General features: G+C 38.2%; 1 protein-coding gene across 1 annotated transcript in view; it reads left to right on the top strand.

The window, feature by feature from the left end:
• Nucleotides 1-200: 200 nt before the first annotated feature.
• LOC104532026 (zinc finger SWIM domain-containing protein 6) overlaps nucleotides 201-19,330 on the top strand; it is a gene marked incomplete at its 3' end in the record, with an annotated part of 41,886 nt that continues 22,756 nt past the window's right edge. Inside the window, exons 1-4 of the mRNA XM_010177104.2 lie at nucleotides 201-237; nucleotides 786-1,142; nucleotides 9,133-9,281; nucleotides 9,813-9,963. Of these exons, the coding sequence (XP_010175406.2) occupies nucleotides 201-237; nucleotides 786-1,142; nucleotides 9,133-9,281; nucleotides 9,813-9,963 (694 nt within the window). The remainder of the gene's footprint in view (nucleotides 238-785; nucleotides 1,143-9,132; nucleotides 9,282-9,812; nucleotides 9,964-19,330) is intronic.

Here is a 19,330-nt window from a genome sequence, read left to right as displayed (position 1 = left end):
TCAGCAGGGTGCTGCATGGACTAGTGACATCTTTCCTGAAGTGAACATCTTCCGTATGGTATACTGTATCTTCTTACAGTACAAGAAAATAGGACCATAATGCAGATGTCTGAAACAGTGCGCGTGTGTCTCATTCAGTGTTCTAAGTCTGATACCTTATGTATTGGTAACTGCAGCAGTTTCCCACTCTGAAGAGCTACATGAACATAGCTGTCCTACTGGGTCGCTCGAGTGAAGGTGAGCTTTAACTGCGCTCAGTGGTGGGAGAGATGAAAGCAAAGAGGTTAAGTGACTTGTGTCGGTGGCAGAGTTGAGACTAGGACCTGGGCTGGTGCCACTAGAGTGCACTACTTCCCTCTCACTTACTGAGAGAAGGGTTAAGTTTGCCGGTAGGTGCTGCAGGCTCCCTGGTGGGGCGTTTGGAAAATTGCTGCCAGTGTGCTTGGTTACTGGAAGCTTCACATTTGTCTTAATTGGATGCAGCTCTGCTTCTGGAGCTATCATCTCCCAAATAAATGGTTTCTTACTATCAAACTTTTATGAATGTTGTGATGGAATGGCAGGGGACTTTTAAACTAGCTTTTTACCTCCCTTTTGATTTTATTGGAGTTTAAAAGGGTATGTATGAAAGAAAGTGTTAATCATATTTGTAATTAAAGCAAGTTCTTAAGAGTTATAATTTCTCAAAAATAGATGGTGACTTTTACTTTATTAACAAAAGGTTCTTGATGATGAGATACAGTATTTTACTTATATTATTAAGTTCTCTTTTTTTCCTCATACAGGTTTCCACTTGAGTGGCACAGTGACAGAGCCTGCAATGCAATCGGAGCCAGAAACTGTTTGCAATGTAGCTATCAGCTTTGATCGTTGCAAGATTACCTCAGTGACCTGTAGCTGTGGAAACAAGGACATATTTTACTGTGCCCATGTTGTGGCACTTTCTTTATACCGGATCCGCAAGCCAGATCAGGTCAAACTGCATCTTCCCATTTCAGAGAAACTCTTTCAAATGAACAGAGAACAACTACAAAAATTTGTACAGTATTTGATCACAGTACACCACACAGAAGTTTTGCCGACTGCTCAAAAATTGGCAGATGAAATTCTTTCTCAGAATTCAGAAATCAATCAAGTCCATGGTGAGTTCGATACTTGTTCTTCCTTTTGCTTCATTCCCTCTTTGATTTTGAGCTTCTTTGTGGCATTCAGGACTGACCTGACAGGGTCCCTTCTAACCTGAATCATTCTGTGATTCTATGATGTTTACTAAAGAGGATTCTGTTACTGAACCTTTGCTTTAACATGTTTAGACAGCAGTACTTTTTGGAAAAGAGAAAAATCTATAAGCAGTGAGCTTTATGTCTCCAGTGCTGTTAATTTGTGAGCTGATACTTCTCTCTTGTGTTTTCCAGCTATGAAAAACTGAGTAGTGGTGTTCTTTGTATAGCTGCATTGCTTACAGGAACTATCTTAGCAACTTACCAACGGCATCTTTTTTTGTTTTGTTCTTTTTCAACTAATCTTCTGACACTTTAAGTAATTTTTTTTCAGTGGCAAAGCATAAAAACAAGTAGGCATTACAGGTTTTTTTCCTTGATTAAATATAGTTTTTTTCTCCTTTGTTTCTATATGAAGTCAGGACAAATACCTGTGTTTCAGTGCCTTTTTCCTGATAGTGCTTCATCAGCAAAGGTCTCAATCTTTCCTGCTCTTTCTACTGTGCATGATTTTAGTGGCTCAATTTCTTGTACTGAACATCTTAGGTTTGTTAGAGGGTGCTGGGTGTGACTTGAGGTTTCTAAGGTGCCTTTCTTTAGACCCTGCTGAAGTGAAAGTGGGTAATTGTGGGTTTGAAGTGACCCAACTAGTTTGAGTCCTGTGTTCCTGTATGGTCACCTGATAGAAATGTCATCTAAGGTGACCAGAGCTGTAAGCATGAGGGCAGCTTAGAAGGGAAGAATACATTATCAGATATCTAAAAATATCTTGTTTGTTTGTTCATTGACACAAACAGTTCTTATGTGTTAGATTCTTAAGAGTGATGACCACTGTTCCAAAGAATTTGAAATACAAACACAACGAAGCTTCTTAATATTAGACAAAGAAAAACACACATTTGTTAAATACTGTCCAGGCAGAAAAAAAGAAGGGAGCCTTTCCAATAACAGGATTCGTCTGCAACCTGGCCCCTCGCCTTAAGCTCCCGTGGCGCTGGCAAGGCTAGGCAGGTGGTGCTGCAAGAAGGTGAATTTTGGGAGCAGTGCTCTTTTTTTAGCTTTGGTGGCTATGCAAATGTGGCCAGAGACATGGTGGTTGCTCTAGTTGTTACAGAACATAATGAGAAGGTGACTGGCAGTGCTGCCCAGTGATAGTGGAAAGAAAGGGAAGCTAAAGGAGATGCTCAGGTGTTGCAAGCTGAAGGCTTGTATCGCATGAGTTGGCAATAGCCTGAAAATAAGGAATTAAGGGGAAGGAAGAAGTAGAGTGAGTATGAGAGTGGCACAGGAGATTCCGTCAAGTGTATTTAGAAAAGGGGGAAAGTAGGCGTGGGAAAGGAAGGACAGATAATGGCTGTATATGGCTGTATTAGCTATACTGTGGCTAATGTAAGAGAAGTGACAAGCTGTTGCAAAGAGTGCTTAAACTTGATCAACATTAAGTCTGTAATTATACTAATCATAGGCAAGTTGGTCTTTGTCAGCTATTTTCTTATTGTCAAAATATCTCATTACTTACTAGTATTTAAAGTATTTTTAGAGAGATATTTGATGTTTATATCACAGCCCAAATAGCAAAAAGAATAGGAAACAAAAAACTTAAGTTGATGATCAGTTACAAAATTTCAGAATTAATTTGAGTAGGGTAGTTTAAAAATATCTACAAAACTGAAATATTTCTTACACATGTTGCTGTTTTCCTGGTAAATAAGATCGCAGTATGTCTTTATTGACTGTTGGTATTTCTTAATACCAGTCAGCATAAGAATATAAACTGCTATTACCACAGAATGTTAGGGTTACAGAAGAGGATCTATAGTGTCCTTCGCTTCCTCTCAGACTCCCCATAAAACCATGGTCTGATCTTTTTTTTTTTTTATATGTTTGCAATGTTAAATTATAGTTTCTTTTAAGGAAAAAGTAAGTTATTCTGATTATGTAGCAAGTAAGTGTTCTTCTGGGATTCATCCTATAATCCTGGTATTTTGATATTTAGTCAAATTCCTTAAATTAATAAAGTTAACCAAAAGAAATCTGTCTCTGTTCACCAGCATAGGCTGGAAAACATAAGATCATCGTTCACTCTGTGGTGTATCCTGTGCTGCAGATGTTCAGTTTGTAATACAAAACTGTCTTGCTTTGGATAGTTGTATGTGGCTTTGGCCACCTTCCTTGTGAAGGAGGTTACTGGGGGAACTAGTGAAGTGACTTACGCCGATGGCATGGGTTTCGAAATGTCAAATCCCTTTGAGTTCCTTCGTGGATACAGATGATGCAGTATCCTCTCTTGCTTCATGACTGAGCCTCAGTGCAGGAAGAAATAAGGGGATGCTGTTACAGGCACAGGAATGTGTTGTCTGTTTGCTAACTTTTTCAGGAGAGCCGAGCGATTTATTTGGAATCCTCCTCTGTATTTGCCATGCTAATTTTCACTTGTTAATGATTACATTATGAGAGGATTGTGCATGATTTTAGAGCACAAAAGCAGCTCTTTAGTTTGAGATTTGTTGTGTTCCGATTTTCTCATGTGACACTGCTGCAGCTGTACGTTTTTCTGATTATTTTAAAACTGGAAATCTTTGGGGTCTAATCCCTACAGCTGTACTGAAGACAACTGTACATATTCATATTGATACCCTGATGATAGCCTGCTATCTGCATTGCGTAACTTCTGGCTTCACATTTGGTTTCAGTTTGGGGATGCTGACTCAGGAAGCTGGATGTAGATTTGGATCCTGCTTAGCTGGGGCTTTTTTCTCCTTGTTAATTTTTGTACCCTTGTAGCAGAGGAAGCTGAGAAGTATGTAAGGCTAAGAAGAGAACAATCAGGATGACAGATTGTCAGGATGACACTGGTTTGTCATCTTGGATCTGTCTTTTCTTAGTTTTGGAACTTTTACTTAAACAAATTGGTTGGAAGGTCAAACTATGTTGACCTGAGAATTTGAGTGGAAATAGGAAAGTAACTGCAAGATAGGGGTTTAGCAGAGGGGGAGGAAGGTCCATTTGCAAATTAATCTCATATTAGCCCTGCTTTGTTGTTATGTGCATAATGAAAAAGGGTCTGCCTTTTATTGGCATAAGCACAGCCTAGCAAAACAATTTCATTTTTACCAACAGGTACCTGAGTAGTTGTTTCTGTATCTGCCCAGGCAGATCTAGGTATATCCTCTGCAACCATTAATCTGTAATTTATGTTAGGAATGCCAGTGGAGGCAATCAAGAAGGAAACATCTATCCAAAAATTAGCTCTGCAAGAAAATTTCAGACTATCTAGTGCTGTTCCTATATCTTATAAGGTCCAAAGGGCAATCTGGAGGTACAAGTGAGTATGTGTTAGGATGAACTTAGTGCATTTAACTGAAATGGTGGGAGTTTTAGTGGGAAATTTTAGGTTAGGGTAGGGCTGAACAACAGAATACAATATATTGCCAGTCTACTAGTACCGAGAGTTTAATGTTAAAGACAATAATTACTAAAAAAAATGATGGAATCTTTTTTCTTAAACTGGCAAAATTAATTGAGAGGTTTTTACTCAAATTAAGTAGTACAATGTAAAATAAAATGAAAGATTGATAATGGCAAAATAACATGAAAAAATTATTAAATTCATATTTTTGAAAAATGTCATTTCACATATATTAAACATTAAAATAAAACTTGTAATATATAAAACAAAGTAGACTTCATTTTAGTATATGGAAGGTAAAAATAAACAAAAATAATGCATCCTAGTCAGTGCTGATAAGGAAATTCTTTTATCTGCCACACACAAGTAAGCTTTGAAGCTTAGTGCTATATAATGTTTGAGACACCTAGATTTTAGCAGGAGAGGTTAGATATTGTCAGCAGATAATTTTATGCATTTTGCTGTATTTGCAGATGGAAGGGAAATAATTCTATGGAAATTAAAAACTTGTTGGAGGTTTATTAACTTTACTCAGTAACTTAGCATAGCCTGTCCTGTTTTCACATTTTCTGTTGTTAGCTCTGGCTGCTTCACAGCAGTTGCTGTTTTCCTTTGGTGCTGTGTGATGCTGAACAGGTGTTATATTCCACCCAAGAGCTCTGCAATTAAGTACAAGATGAAGTGACTTATGTCTAAACTTTGAATCATTTTGAGAATCAAAGGCATAATAGTATTTCTGAATAACTGATTTTATGATCTTTGGTTTTATGTAATTATTGTTTAGAATAATTCCGAGCACACTAAGTTTATAAAATCAATTACTGTTCTGTTGTGAATTGGCATACAGCAGTGTAGGTTTCTAGCTGGAACCATTGGATTTTTACATAGTAGTCAGTAAGTTATTCTTTCTATTTGTAATAATTTTTCCATTTCTTCTCCTTACTGCTGCTGTGGGATGACATTTAATAAAATTTAACTGATCTACCATTCATTTGTACACTTAAGATTTTTATAAAATGAAGTTGAAAAAAGCCTCAGTATGGCTGTGAGTAACTTGTCATGGTTTCATTTGAAGATGTCTATTGTGATCCTTCAGAAATAAGGATCAAGGAGATGCAGTTTGCCTTAAAGACTACTTTCTGTTGTTTTAGCCAGTTTTCACTGTTGATCTGTACCTGTGTAGTTTGCAATATAGGCAATTCTTAGCCTACTTCAGTCAGTACTCCTTGCTTTACTTCTGCTTATTTCTGAGGTTGTGTTCTCCATGTACAACACCAGTTCTTGAATATGGTTGCTCATTCTGAAAGCAATTGCTTTTAAAATTGCTATGTAAATGATCAAAGTGCTTATTTTAAATGCTTTTGCTTCTTAGAACTTGGAAATTGATTATATTTAATGTGTATCCTGCTATGCCCATAAATATAAAAGGCTGTTACTCAGTTTTCATATTTTATTTGGGTGTTCAGTGTACACTGTACTGCTTTGATTGCTAAGATTGCAATTTAGTAATTTTAGTAAAAACGTGTGAGTAACTATGTATGGCTGTATCTATATACTGAGTATAAATACTTTATTTATTGTATTTAACTGCAATTACATGATGTAAAACCTATTTCAAAGACTGGTCATGACAGAAGTTAAAAAACCCAGAGGTTGGAGGGAGGGAGATTAATGTATTAGTGCCTATAAACTGTCACACTTTAATTACAAGTTTTAATATTTAGTATAATTATACAGTGCTTTTCACTTTCATAGTTCAAATGTGAACTAGTTTATCTTGATGACACAGCATGTAAGTAATACTTATCCCCAGTTTACAGGTGGAGAATGGCATTTGGTCTTGGTACCAAACTGCACTGCAGAGGTTAAGCTCAGGGCTGCCCATGTTCCTCTCTGCAGCCAAACTGTCCATCTGCTGAAGCCTCATGGTGCGTGTTCAGGGCTGTGCTGTACCCCAGGTGAAGCCACCACCTTTGGGTTGAACCTTCAGCTCTGCCTGGTGGTAAGCCTGAGCCTTCCTGCTGGCTGTTGCTAGCACTTCATCTTGCAGCTCCTGAGGCAGCTCTTTACCGTTGCTTGTTCAGATGCTTTCTTGTCTACTCAACCAGTCCCATGTCTTCAGAAGAGTGGCAGTGTAGAAGTCCTGTTTGTTGCCTGAGTGAAGTTGAAGACCCTTGGCTTGATGTCTTCAGCTTTTCCAGTCTTCTAGGCTACTGGCATGCAAATAACACTGATGTGGGATGCTGAGCCCCTGGGGAAGGTATATGTGGAATCATGCTGTGAGAAGAGGCCTTGATGGGGTTAGTGCCCCGGGCAGCGGGTGCCCTTGTTTCCTGTAAAGGAACCCTGTTGTTAAAGAGTCTGCAGTAACTGTGTTGAATTTTAACCTTCTAGCACAAACTGACTGATGACATTTTGATAAAATATAAACAGTTACGGAAGGAATTTTTTTTTCCCCTAAAAAGGTAAGCTTAGTGGAGGAATCTTGGGCTATTTTTAATTCAATTTAAAAGTAGCCATACCAAGATTATTTAAAGATAAATCTCCATTGAAGTGAGGGATAAATATAAGTGCATTTTGTATATTGGTGCTTTTATATAGTTCCTTTTCACAGCTCTTTTTTCTGTGTTTTAGAGCAATGAAATATTTAAACTATTTGCAAGGTGATACTGCAAACCTGGGTCTGTGGAACAGCTGTACTGCTTGTTCTCATGTGGCTTGATTTCCCTTTTTATCTTGTTCTTTGCAACTGAAGACTTAGCAGTATGTGTTTCATGTAGCTGACTGAATTGAAAGCTCCTTACAACTGACATACTAAAAATGGAAACACTCACAGAAGAGGAAGGTTTTCATTCCTTGTTTTTTGTACTGTCTTGGGCTTGATTCTTGTCTTCTGAGACACTGTTATGACTCCTGTGGAGAGTTCATTTACATCTTCAAAGACACAGTTTCTTATTAATCTAAATCTATATGTGTGTGTGTGTGTGTATATATATGTATGTGTATATATATGTATATCAGTATGGTGTTCCCAATTGTAGACTGTGTCTGAAGTTGGAGCCAGTTTAGGAAGTTGCTGAGCTGTAAGTTGGTTTTTTTTAAACTCTCTAGGCAACTAGTAAACAAGACATCCCTCTACCTCTTTAAATCATCCAGTTGTGTTATCATTGAATAAAGGTTTCTGCAGTCCCTGCTACTGCTTAAAAGCTTCACCTGCGTGACAGAGCTACAATTGTGAAGTGAAGGCTTGAATCAGTAGAACCAATGTTTAACTTCTATACATATGAAGGGTTGTAGCTATCTTTGCTTTTCAAGTTCTCAAGACTTCTTTGAATAAGCAAGTTTTCACAACTCTATGTAATAATTTTCCTTCCCTGATAGTAGCCCTTTTGGTTTTGGCTGCTGAGGTAACATGGACACGAATTTAAAAGTGATAGACTATGTAATGTGATTAAATTTCTAACATCTTCCCAAAACCTAATGGAGATAGAGATTACACAGTTGTGACAAGCCCAAAATAAAAATGTCAAGTTAACTTGAGTCTTGGGCATGCTTAAAATGCCTTACATCTGGTATGGTGATATGCTACTTTGAGTTGTTTCCCTGACAGCCTAGACAAGTGCTTTGCAGCCTCCTCAGTTGGAATACCTTTTAAGAAATATCCAGCAGAGGTGCAGGCTTCTTCAGAGAAATAAAGATTGCCATGTAGTGCAAGAACTTGTTTCAGTTAATTTTGTCAGCTGTTGGAAGGGGCCACCAGTGGAAAATGGTTGTTCTCAACTGCAAAATAAGAGTTAAAGCAGCCTGTGGCCAAAGCACTGTTTAATGTAAATCTAGCAGTTCACACTAGGCAAATTCAGGTAAAGTTGCTGTGAGATGACTCTGTGCTAATGACATTGCCTATGTACAAATGCTCCTCTGAAAGCACCAAAATCTTAAACAGCTGTAACTTTTTGATGGAAATGCCTTTAGTGCTTTAAGACTCTGGACTTGTTTGGGGATTTTTTACTCGTTGTTTAGCTTTGCAGAGCCATCACAGCTCAGAGGCACAGAGGTGATGATCTTCCTCATTTCAGTAGCAGTGCTCAGTAACAGTCACTTGAACCTGAGCAAGGTTGCTAAGGCACAGGAATTATACAGGTGGTTTGGGGAGAGTGGTTTTAACATCACAGTTGCAGAAATACTACGCAATTTCTATCTAATTTCCCTCATAAAAGCATTCTAGTATAGCTGCTGAGATGGGAGGAGAAAAACTCACTTTGATTTTAACATTATAAAATACTGTTTATTTAAACACCTTTTAATAGACTGTAACTTCTAAGTGCTTAAGACTACTAAGGAGAAGTTTTAAGTACTTTTTAAAGAATGTTTAGATTAAAGCCAAGACATCCAAAACAGAACCAAACACAAACCCCAAAATCTCTGCAGTAGTCCTTTTCCCTGGACCCGTGATCCTCTCCTCTTTATATAGAGCATGATGATTTCTTTTCTTGCTGTTTGCAGGTGCTCCTGACCCAACAGCGGGTGCTAGCATAGATGATGAAAACTGCTGGCATTTGGATGAGGAACAGGTCCAAGAACAGGTTAAAATCTTCCTCTCCCAGGGTGGATACCATGGATCAGGGAAGCAGCTCAATTTGCTTTTTGCAAAGGTGTGTTGAGTACTCTAAACCTTCCTTTTTTTCTCTTCTCCATTCCCCAATTGAGTGTACTTGTTTACATCTTACTCAAAGTCCTGTTGTTCTAAAAGAAGACAAAGCCTCGAGAATGCAATGGCAACTTAATAATGAGTTGTACAGCAGTGGACCACCATCTGGTGTGTCTTGAGATCAGTTTAAGGATATGAAGTAACACTTCAGCAGTCTTCAGCTTTGCTGTTCTCTTCCTTCCCACGCCCAAAATATTGAAAAAAACATATAGAAATTGGTCTTACAGCAGTTTGCATGATACACCTTGTGGAATACTTGTGGAAGAAGTGACTTTGAAGAATTGCAGTGGGATACTGAAACCAAAAATTGTTAAAATGGGAAATGCAGATTATTTTTTCTACTTAAAATTTTCACATTGTGTATGTAAATGACACTTCTTATTTAACAAAGGTGGATTATTTAACACTGCAGCACATTGTTTGTACTGTGATTTCTTTGGTTTTTCAAGTTTGTATTAATAGACTTGTTTTATAGGTGCGAGAGATGCTAAAGATGAGAGATTCAAATGGAGCTCGCATGTTGACGTTGATAACAGAACAGTTCATGGCTGACCCTCGTCTGTCACTTTGGAGGCAACAAGGAACCACAATGACTGACAAGTATAGGCAGCTCTGGGATGAACTGGGTAAATACACAGACTTCAAAATCATTTGTGTTCATATGTATAATAAAGAAACAATTACATATTTGGGGTGGAGAGAGACTTTATTGTGGTACTAGGTAAAGCAGACTAGAGTTTTCTGCAGTTTTGCTTGTTCAGTTAAGGTTGGGTGAAATTATATTTCTGATCTACAGCATGAGACTCCAGTTGCAGTTGGAGAGAAAGCATGGTATGATTGATACAATTACAATTGCAACAGGTTATAAGTACCTAAGGATCCAAAAAGAATAAAACAAAAAGTGGAAATATAACTACACTACTGATGGTAAGTATGTAAGTCACTAGTGCTAAACTGAAAAGGCTAAGGAAGAAATTGATTCACAACTAGAGAGAAATATAAGGCAGAAAGAGAAGATTCATTAAGAGTATGAGAAGATAGCAACAAAATAAAAGTCTGTTACTAAGCAGGAAAGGAGATCAAATAACAGAAGGCTAAAACAACACCACTGTACAGGAAAGGTCAGTTGTGACTAGATAAACGATTGAATTGTACAAGGGAGAGAGGAACACAGACTGATATGGGAAAGGAATATTTGACCTGGTAAGGTCTGAGGACACTTGCTCTGAAGTGTTCCAGAAACTCACTAAGATGGTTATGAACTACTGCTTTATAAGTTCTCAAAATCTATAGGAATTTGTGGTAGAGAGGGGAAATTTAAAACAACTTGAATGTAGATATCACCAATATTTTAAAAGTGGGTAAGTGAGTGAAAAGAATATTAAGTAACCACAAGCATTGCTTTTCTAGATATAAGGTTCTGGAGCAAACTACTAACCTGTTGGTGTGTAATTTTGTAGAAGATAAAAGCAATGTAAGACACCTTGCATTATTTAGAACAAAGTGATAAATCTAATTGTTTTTTTTAAAAGATAATTCACTGAGGGCATGAGTGAAGAGATTAACATGTGTATCTTAGCTGTAGAAAGGTTTTGGTTGCTGTATTGAAGGCTTTCTCAAAGCAAACTGAAGACACACAGCCTAAATGGAACCACCGTGTGGTTCACAGAGGTTAAGAGTAGTTACTTTGTGCTCTCACTCAATCTGGAAAGACACTTCAAGTCTAGGCTTAAAGGAGTCAGCCTTGAGATATGTTCTGGTCAGTGTTGCTATGCCTGACTTATGTGGCATGGAACATAGAAATAAATATTAAATAACAAACAACAAAGAACCCTGCAGGTTCTATGCCCCTATAGGATATTATGTAAACACTGCAGGGAAGAGAGCCAAAGACAAGAATGCTCTTGATATATTTTAGAGGTCCAAAATCAAGTTTAATTAAATCCAATCAAGAAAGATGTGTTTTGTTTAAAAAGGAAGCATCGAACCCAAAACTTAATTTTTCCACTGTTAAAGATGACCATGGCTGATTGCATGTTGACTGATGGGGCTAAGATATAACCTGTTTAGCATAAATTATATTCACTCTAAATGAAGCATTAGGCTAATAAAACGATAGCTGTCTAGTTGAGATTATAGAAAGCCTTAATATCAGAGCAGGCAAAGCTCTGTCAGAGAGAGTACAGGTATCACTACTGGTCTTCAAATGTAGCAACCCTTTTAGTGTGTCATTGTTATGATGCCTTGGCTTGTTGGGGAGTAAGTTTTTGCTAAGCAGGGTACACACATGCTTAACTGGACACGTGTGCAGCGAAATTGTATCTCACTATACTGAAAAGTGGAGGGTCTCATGCTTCATTGCTTGTGTGGATTGAGCTGGTAGATGGTGGGACAGGCAGCAATGTGTTCTCTCTCTGTTACCTGTAGTGATCTTACCACATGCTGTCAATAAATGCAAAAGGTTTTGTTAGTTTTTCTTAGTGGCTCCTCTTCTGGTTTCATCATTTTCATATTAACGTTACTTTCTTGACAGCACCTGTTGAAAGGTAGAAGAGGTGGAGTCCTGCTGCCTGCAGCATTGAATAAGCAATATTTTAGATTAATTGAATTGATTAGTCTGCTTCTGTTTTAATCAGATGTATAGGTGCTGCTCCCAAAAAGCCACAGTGCAACCTCCAGCCTCACCACTACCTCAGCTGCTGTATCTGCAATCTGAGGCAGACCTTGTTCTTTTAGTCCTGAACTGCTCTGCTGCCTCTAACAGTATCAAAATATATTGATTATAGAATCACAGAATGGTTTGGGTTGGAAGGGACCTTAAAGATCATCTAGTTCCAATCCCCCTATCAGCAGGTACCATGGTTTCAATTGCAAATACATTTCAGTCACTTCAGGTTGTACTTTAGGCTAAGAGAAGTTCTTAACTTGGTTCTTTCACCTTGTGTTTATGTTGTTAAACTGTCCATTTCATTCCCACACCAGTAGGTTTCCTTCCACTGGTGCTTAACAAGTTCCCTCCAAATTGCTGTTAATTGCATGGATCTCTACAGCTTGACTCCTGCCTTGTGTGAAAGTTACAAGCTTCTGCCATGTTTTTGCTAGGATTTCACCTTGAGTTGCACTCAAATTAAACACATCCCTTTTACCAGGCGAAATGTCTATCTCTTAAAAATAAAAAAAGTGAATATCCAAAAGTTGAAGGATATTTTAAGGGAGACCAGAGTTACAGTAGCAAGCTGCAGAAGGAAGGGCAGGATGGCCCTGTCAACATGTGATCTGTGCCAGTAGAGAGTGGAGATGGCTCAGACATTGGGTTTAAAGGGGTAATGTATTGTTATGTTCTCAAATAATGTTGGCTTCCTGTCTTTTCATCTTCTAAGATGTCAGAGAACTAAAATATCAAGAGTGAGACAGGCCTTTGCATACTTAACTTTTTGTTACCTATTCAGAGTAATCTGGGAGTGGCATATAGGTATGTCTTTACAAAAAATATTTTATCTATGAGAATTTTAGGACATGAAAAATATGTAAATATAGACTCTGCTTAATAAAGGCTTGCTTGCTTACCCTATATGCTGTCTGCCAACTGCTAGGCATATGGCCACTTTGTCAGTTCCATCTTGGCATAGGTTTTTAAGCATACTTAAATAACCTCAGGTTTCCTCCTTCACTCGGGCACTTGAGCCTTTCATTACAACTTAGCTGATGCTTCAGTGACCATGATTGAAGACTTCATTATATTGCAGTGATTAGTTATCTGAAACCCCTTAGTTTACCTTTTTAATTAAATTCCGTTGGTAGAATGGGGAGATATGGATATTCACAGTAAATATCTGCTGATGCCTGTTGAGCAGAGCTCTCTGATTTAAAGAAAAGGTCAGTTAACCCACTTTGTTAGAGGGGAAAAATGGACCATGCAGTCTTCCTGCAGAAGTAATTTGTTAATATTAATCCATGAAAAATTAAGTGAAAGTTGTTCTCTACAAAAGTGAAAAGATTTCCTTAAAAAAGGGGAAAATTTGACTTTGTGCCCGAGCCCAGGGAGGCTCTCCTTTGGAATTAGGTGTTGAGCACTGTCAGATGCTAGACATTGGGAAGAGGCTGAGTTTTGTCGGCAAATGGGATCTGCAAGTTAATTGGTGTTTTCTGCAGGCTTCTGGCTGTGAAATGAAATTGGAAGCCCTTTAGCCACATGGATAATACAGGACCTGAATACAAATGTCACATGTCACCATCAGGGCCCAGTGTGAAACAATAGTGTTCCCACTCGAACACGGCACTATTACAGATCATTTAAATATGGGGATTACATTTAAACTAAAAGGCCCATTTGCCTTTTACTGCAATTTAAATGTCCTCTTAGCAAAAGCTAAGTGACAAATTAAATGAAAAAAGTGCCCACATTTTTAAAGCTGTAATGCAAAACAACCTTTTATTGCTTCTCATGTGCCACGAATGAATCATTATACTTGTCAACCCTAAACCAAGCCATAATTGGAGGAGCTACTGTTATCAAAGCAGGGCTGCTCTTGTGACAGCTTAATAAAGCTGAAACTGTTAAATTAAATCCCAGATGCTTAATCTGATGAAAGCAGTCAAGTAGAAGATTCTTAAGACAAGTATCTACTGCTTGGTGGAGTGATGGAGCCCAGAAGCTTGTCAACATGTAGATTACAGGATCATTTTTTTTGTGTGTGTGTGAACTACCATTTTCAGTATCTTTATATCCTCTTGCTTGCCTTAGTGGTGAAGAAACTTCACATAATTTGCATGTTTCAAAACAAACACTTCTAGTAGATTTCCTCCATTTTGATGTTTAAGAACTGTTTAAAGGGGGAGGGGAAATATTTTTTTATGTCAAGTGGAACAAAAATATGATGATTGTATTATGGGGGAAAAGGTGTGTCCAAAGAACTCTTGCAAGGCAGGTCAGTGGATAAAATTGGCTAATGTGTTTGCATCATGCTGATCCTGTTCTCTGTTGGTCCTCTTCTTTTATGATGTTGAAGAGAACTTAAAAGGTATTCTGGACCTCCAGCTGGGTAGTCTCTGCATTTTAATGCCTAAGCTTCTCCTGTCTTCCTCAAACATTTGTTGGTATCTATGAAGTTTTTAAATGTAGTAACCTCTCACAGTACTGCCACGAACCTCATTCATGGGATAAAGCTTTCCTGAGTGACATCCTTAGAATCCTTTGTTATCCACACTGAACTGGTTGTCGTCATAAAGGTATTTCCTGACCAGAATAACATATCTTTGCCTTAGTAGTTTTAGTAGTCTTAGTAGTTTTTCACTAGCACTTTGCCTTGTTGTGGGCTACTTTTTAAATGTTGTAACAGCCAACAGCCTTGATGGTGTACTTTGAGTTCACATTTGGGCACTTTCTGGATTAGAGTGATACATTTTTTTTTATGTTAAAATTTAAAACTAAAATATCATTTTACAAGGTCATGTCATGTAGAGAAATAATACAGTATATTTCCTGAAGGATCATGCCTAATTTTTTTAGTAACACTTTGCTCATCTTAATCTCCCCCCCCCCAATCCCATTTTTTTAGGGAAAGAAGTATTATATATTAATTAAGAGAGATTTAATTACCATTTTGCCATGAGCAAGCTAATGATTGTGTGTTAAATAAAGCTTTTTTGATTTGGAAATATGTCTGAATTTTTCTGATAAATGTTTATACACATCTCTAGAAAATACCAAGTTAGATTCTTTTAACCTTAACTAAATTAAGCTATTCTCCATCTGTATTTCTATCTCGGACATTCCTTCCTTTTCCAGTTAGAGACACAAACTTGTATGAACGGGACGTGTCAGTTGTTCTAAACATATTACCTATGATTAGTACTTACATGGAGAGCGAAAAGGAACAAAACCAGCTAGGACTGTTGCCGATTTGCCTCTAGAGAAATTCCTTTCTGGTGCCGGATTTGATGACTACTTCAGGGCTGCCATGAAAACGAATCACTAAAGCTAAGCATTCATTACAGTTTTTTGTGCTCTAATACTATTTTTCTGGAGCTGTGTACTTTGTGCAATCCCTTTTTAGGATCAGCTATGCAGTAGAAACATTCATTTTTTCCCAATATGTTATGGTATTTCAAAAATGGTTCAGCAAGGCTCGTAAGTTTCAAAGTTGAGTACCAATCTTATATCCATATTTTCATTATTTCTTTGGGTATCCCAAGTTCTAGTTGCATCATGTTTTTCCTTAAAGCTAAGGAAAGTACCAGTGCCTTGCACCTGTGGAAAATAAAGTTAACTTCAAATATTTAAGTTTAGGTTAATGAGTTGCACACAGTACACTTCTGGCCTTGAAGTGAAAGTTGTAGGTAGACATGTTTCAAAGGAGGTAGGATGCAGCATGGTTTGCACCATTTCCCTGGGTCTTTCATCATGGGACTTCTAGGTGGAGTCATGTCTTACTCATATTTGTGTCTTCAACAGTCCAGTAGGCTGTCTTTGCTTAATTGTTAATCCTTCTCTTACTGTTTTGTTTATTAGTCTTAGCTGCCACAGTGTGGTTGCCATACAGTTATAAAACACATGTGCCTTCAGCTCATGCTTTTGAGGTTACATCTGCTCTTTCACAGAATAAGCTGTTAATAATTGTCCATGTGTTTGAATGATTTGTGCTATTGGAGGCACTAAAATAACAGTACTTCTGAATCAGCATCGCAGGAGAGGCCTTGCTGCTCTAAGGCTTGAGTTATGGATGACACCTGAAAGAAATTGCTGTCACGGCCCTGGAGTGTCGTGGTTGCTGCTCTTACCTTAATTTCCCCAGTGGATGAAGCCAGGCTGCAGTTCTGCAAGGGTGGGTTCTATCCATCTTCTCTGAGGATGACTTCCTTCCTCCTTCATTAGTGGTTTGTGCCGTAATGGTATTTGAAATGAGGGTGTATGAGGCCGGAGTATGACAGTAACTGGGAACTGTTTTCAAGAGAGTATTCTTTCCTGTAGCTTTTACCAGATTTGAGGAATAATGGTGAAAATAACTAACTTCAGTCTATAGACATAGCTTGAGGGGCTTGTTTATAATACCGTACAGAAAGTTTGGGTTTCCATTTAGTTCAGCTGGATAGAACATACTTTTACAGCAGGAGACAGATTTCTTGAAATAGCCACGTTAAAACAGTTTTTGAAGTTTTTATTCCTAAGCTGTTGAAGTTCAAGTGACTTATGAATGTCCTAAAAATTGTTCTGTATTGGAGCTGATACAAAAATCATGGTGGCCCTAACTGTGGAATTGTGACTGCCAAGATTAAGGACAGAGTTTTACTCTGAGCCCAGGATGGTACTTAACATTATTTTTTTCCTTCCTCTGTTTTTAATACTTCACTAACATTAAGCTGCCATTTCATTTTCAGATACCATTTCTAGTAAATACCAGAGCTAGAGAGAAGTAATAGATTTATGGAGAAGGATTACTGAATCTTCACTGATTTCTCTGAGCTGTACTGTGGTCCAGCAATCTAGCCTTGTGATATTTTCCAGTTTACTGTCTTGAATGGGTACTGGAAAAATAACTGAAAAACTGGAAAAATAATTTAAAGTGAGAGGTGCAAGAATCTCAGTCTGCTCAGGTCTGTCAAAACTTGACAAAGGAAATCTTTTGTAATTCAAGATACCTACGTAGACTAAAAAATGGATAGGGGAGACACTCAGAATCATAGAATGGTTTGGGTTGGAAGGGACCTTAAAGATCATCCGGTCCCACCCCCCCTGCCATCGGCAGGGACACCTTCCACTAGACCAGGTTGCTCAAAGCCTCATCCAGCCTGGCCTTGAACACTTCCAGGGAGGGGGCATCCACAGCTTCTTTGGGCAACCTGTTCCAGTGTCTGACCACCCTCACAGTGAAGAATTTATTCCTACTATCTAATCTAAACCTACCCTCTTCCAGTTTAAAGCCATTTCCCCTTGTTCTATCACTACCTGCCCTTGTAAAAAGTCCCTCCCCAGCTTTCTTGTAGCCCCTTCAGGTACTGGAAGGCTGCTATAAGATCTCCCTGAAGCCTTCTCTTCTCCAGGCTGAACAGCCCCAACTCTCTCAGCCTGTCCTCGTAGGAGAGGTGCTCCAACCCTCGGGTCATCCTCATGGCCTCCTCTGGACTTGTTCTAACTGCTCCATGTCTCTCTTGTGTTGGGGGCTCCAGAACTGGACACAGTACTCCAGGTGGGGCCTTACGAGAGCAGAGTAGAGGGGGAGAATCACCTCCCTTGACCTGCTGACCACTTCTGCCAAGCAAGCAAAAGACAGGTGGGAATTGTAGTTGGAGCTGGACAAATTTAACTAGAAAACTAGAAATAAGCTTAGAATTTTGAGTTGTCGTAGCCAGACAGTAGATCAGCTAACCAGGAACTGTGCTAGATTCTTGTAGTAGAAACTTCATTGAAGTATGCTGTTTTTATGAGAACTAGGCGATCACTTCTGGACTGGAAGATGAAAGTAACTCAAGAAATCTTAGAGTAGGAAAGAATTCAAGACTAGACAATCATAATGTATTCTTCTGTCCAGTTACAGTGGGCTATGTACATTCTGTAAGTGCAGTTGTGGCAATTGTACTTTTTTCTGAACTTCCTACTATGCAAGGGACTGTTTGCACTTGCTCCACGTTTGTTTGTTTTTCTTTTTTTTAAAGAGAAGTATTTTCATCCCTTTCTTATGAGTATCTTGTTTTGTGTGAAAAACCAAACTTTCCATTTTTTACATCTTCTTAAAAAAATTAACTGAGAGGAGTTCATTCATTTCAGTGGTAAATTTAAAAGGTTAGTGTATTTATAGTTAGTAGTACATTAACTTCCTGTCTGAAAATTGTCAAAAGTTTCTGAAAATACACGATGTCTGCTGAGCGTGTATTACCAGTTAAACATTTGATAAAATACCTGATCTCTGTTTTAGGCAGGAGCACACTTTGTATTACCCATCTAGCTGTAAATACTGTCAACTACTTAAAACTGTGAAGAATCATATTAAGATACTCATAAAGGAGTATTTTTGTACTATTTGTGCTAGTATTAGCAATGCTTTTGCCTTCAGTTGATTGATTGTGAACAAATGAAGGAATGTTTTTTGTGAATATCAGGGAAGTTAAGAAGTGAGATTCATTTGCAGGTGCTTTATAGTTCCCTATAACTTGTAGACTAATAGCCCATGCCTTGCTACAGTAGTTAGATTATAGGGTGCAGTAGGTGCATAGAGGAGCATCTAATGGACATGTGATGGATCCTCAGTGCTCTCTTAGGGAGATTTTACTCTTAGGCTATGATACCGTAAACCATAGCTTTCAAGCAAACTTGTGTTGCTGTATGAAACCCTTTGACCATGTGGCAGAGCGTCTGCAAAGATAGCAGCAGTCAAACTCAAAAAGGCATAACCCAGTACAATGGGCTCATGTAAAATGACATAAGTGCTTGGTTAGTTCCTTTTTCCATTGTGCTAAAAGTTGAAAACATAGGAAGACAAGAGCAGGAATTTTTAATTACTTGGCACGTAGCTCAGAATAGAGTCTCAGTATGCAAATACCTTTTTCTTTGCAGCCAAATACATGTGTGCCTTTAACCCTTGGAGCAGTAGTATGCAGCAAGAGAGGAAGGGAAACTTAAGGAATTAAGCTTTTGGGTTTTTTTTTTTGTTTGTTTGTTTTTTTTCCTCCTTGGTTTACAACTCCACTCCCTCTTATGCACATTTGGAGTCTAGTGTGCAGAAGGGCAATGATTCCCTCTTGCCATCAGTGCTGCAGGTAATCTATTGCATTAATCAGCTAGCTAGTGTGAAATGCATGGGGAGTGATTATACTATCATACACAGTACAGTCAGCATGAAGCACTTGTCAAGACCAATACATCAAAGTTTAATTCAGTAATAGAATGAATTAGAGCAAAATGAAATGTTCTGTTCTCCAAGAAACAGAGCACCCATAGAAAGCCTTTTTTTCTAAAGACTGCACAGAGAAACCAGAATGCATTAAGAAATTGTTTTT

The sequence above is a fragment of the Antrostomus carolinensis genome, unplaced genomic scaffold (genome assembly GCF_000700745.2).
Source record: "Antrostomus carolinensis isolate BGI_N321 unplaced genomic scaffold, ASM70074v2 scaffold46841, whole genome shotgun sequence".
Classification (NCBI taxonomy): Eukaryota; Metazoa; Chordata; class Aves; order Caprimulgiformes; family Caprimulgidae; genus Antrostomus; species Antrostomus carolinensis.
Note: the sequence above shows the minus strand (reverse complement) of the source record. Positions and strands in the feature narration are given on the sequence as shown.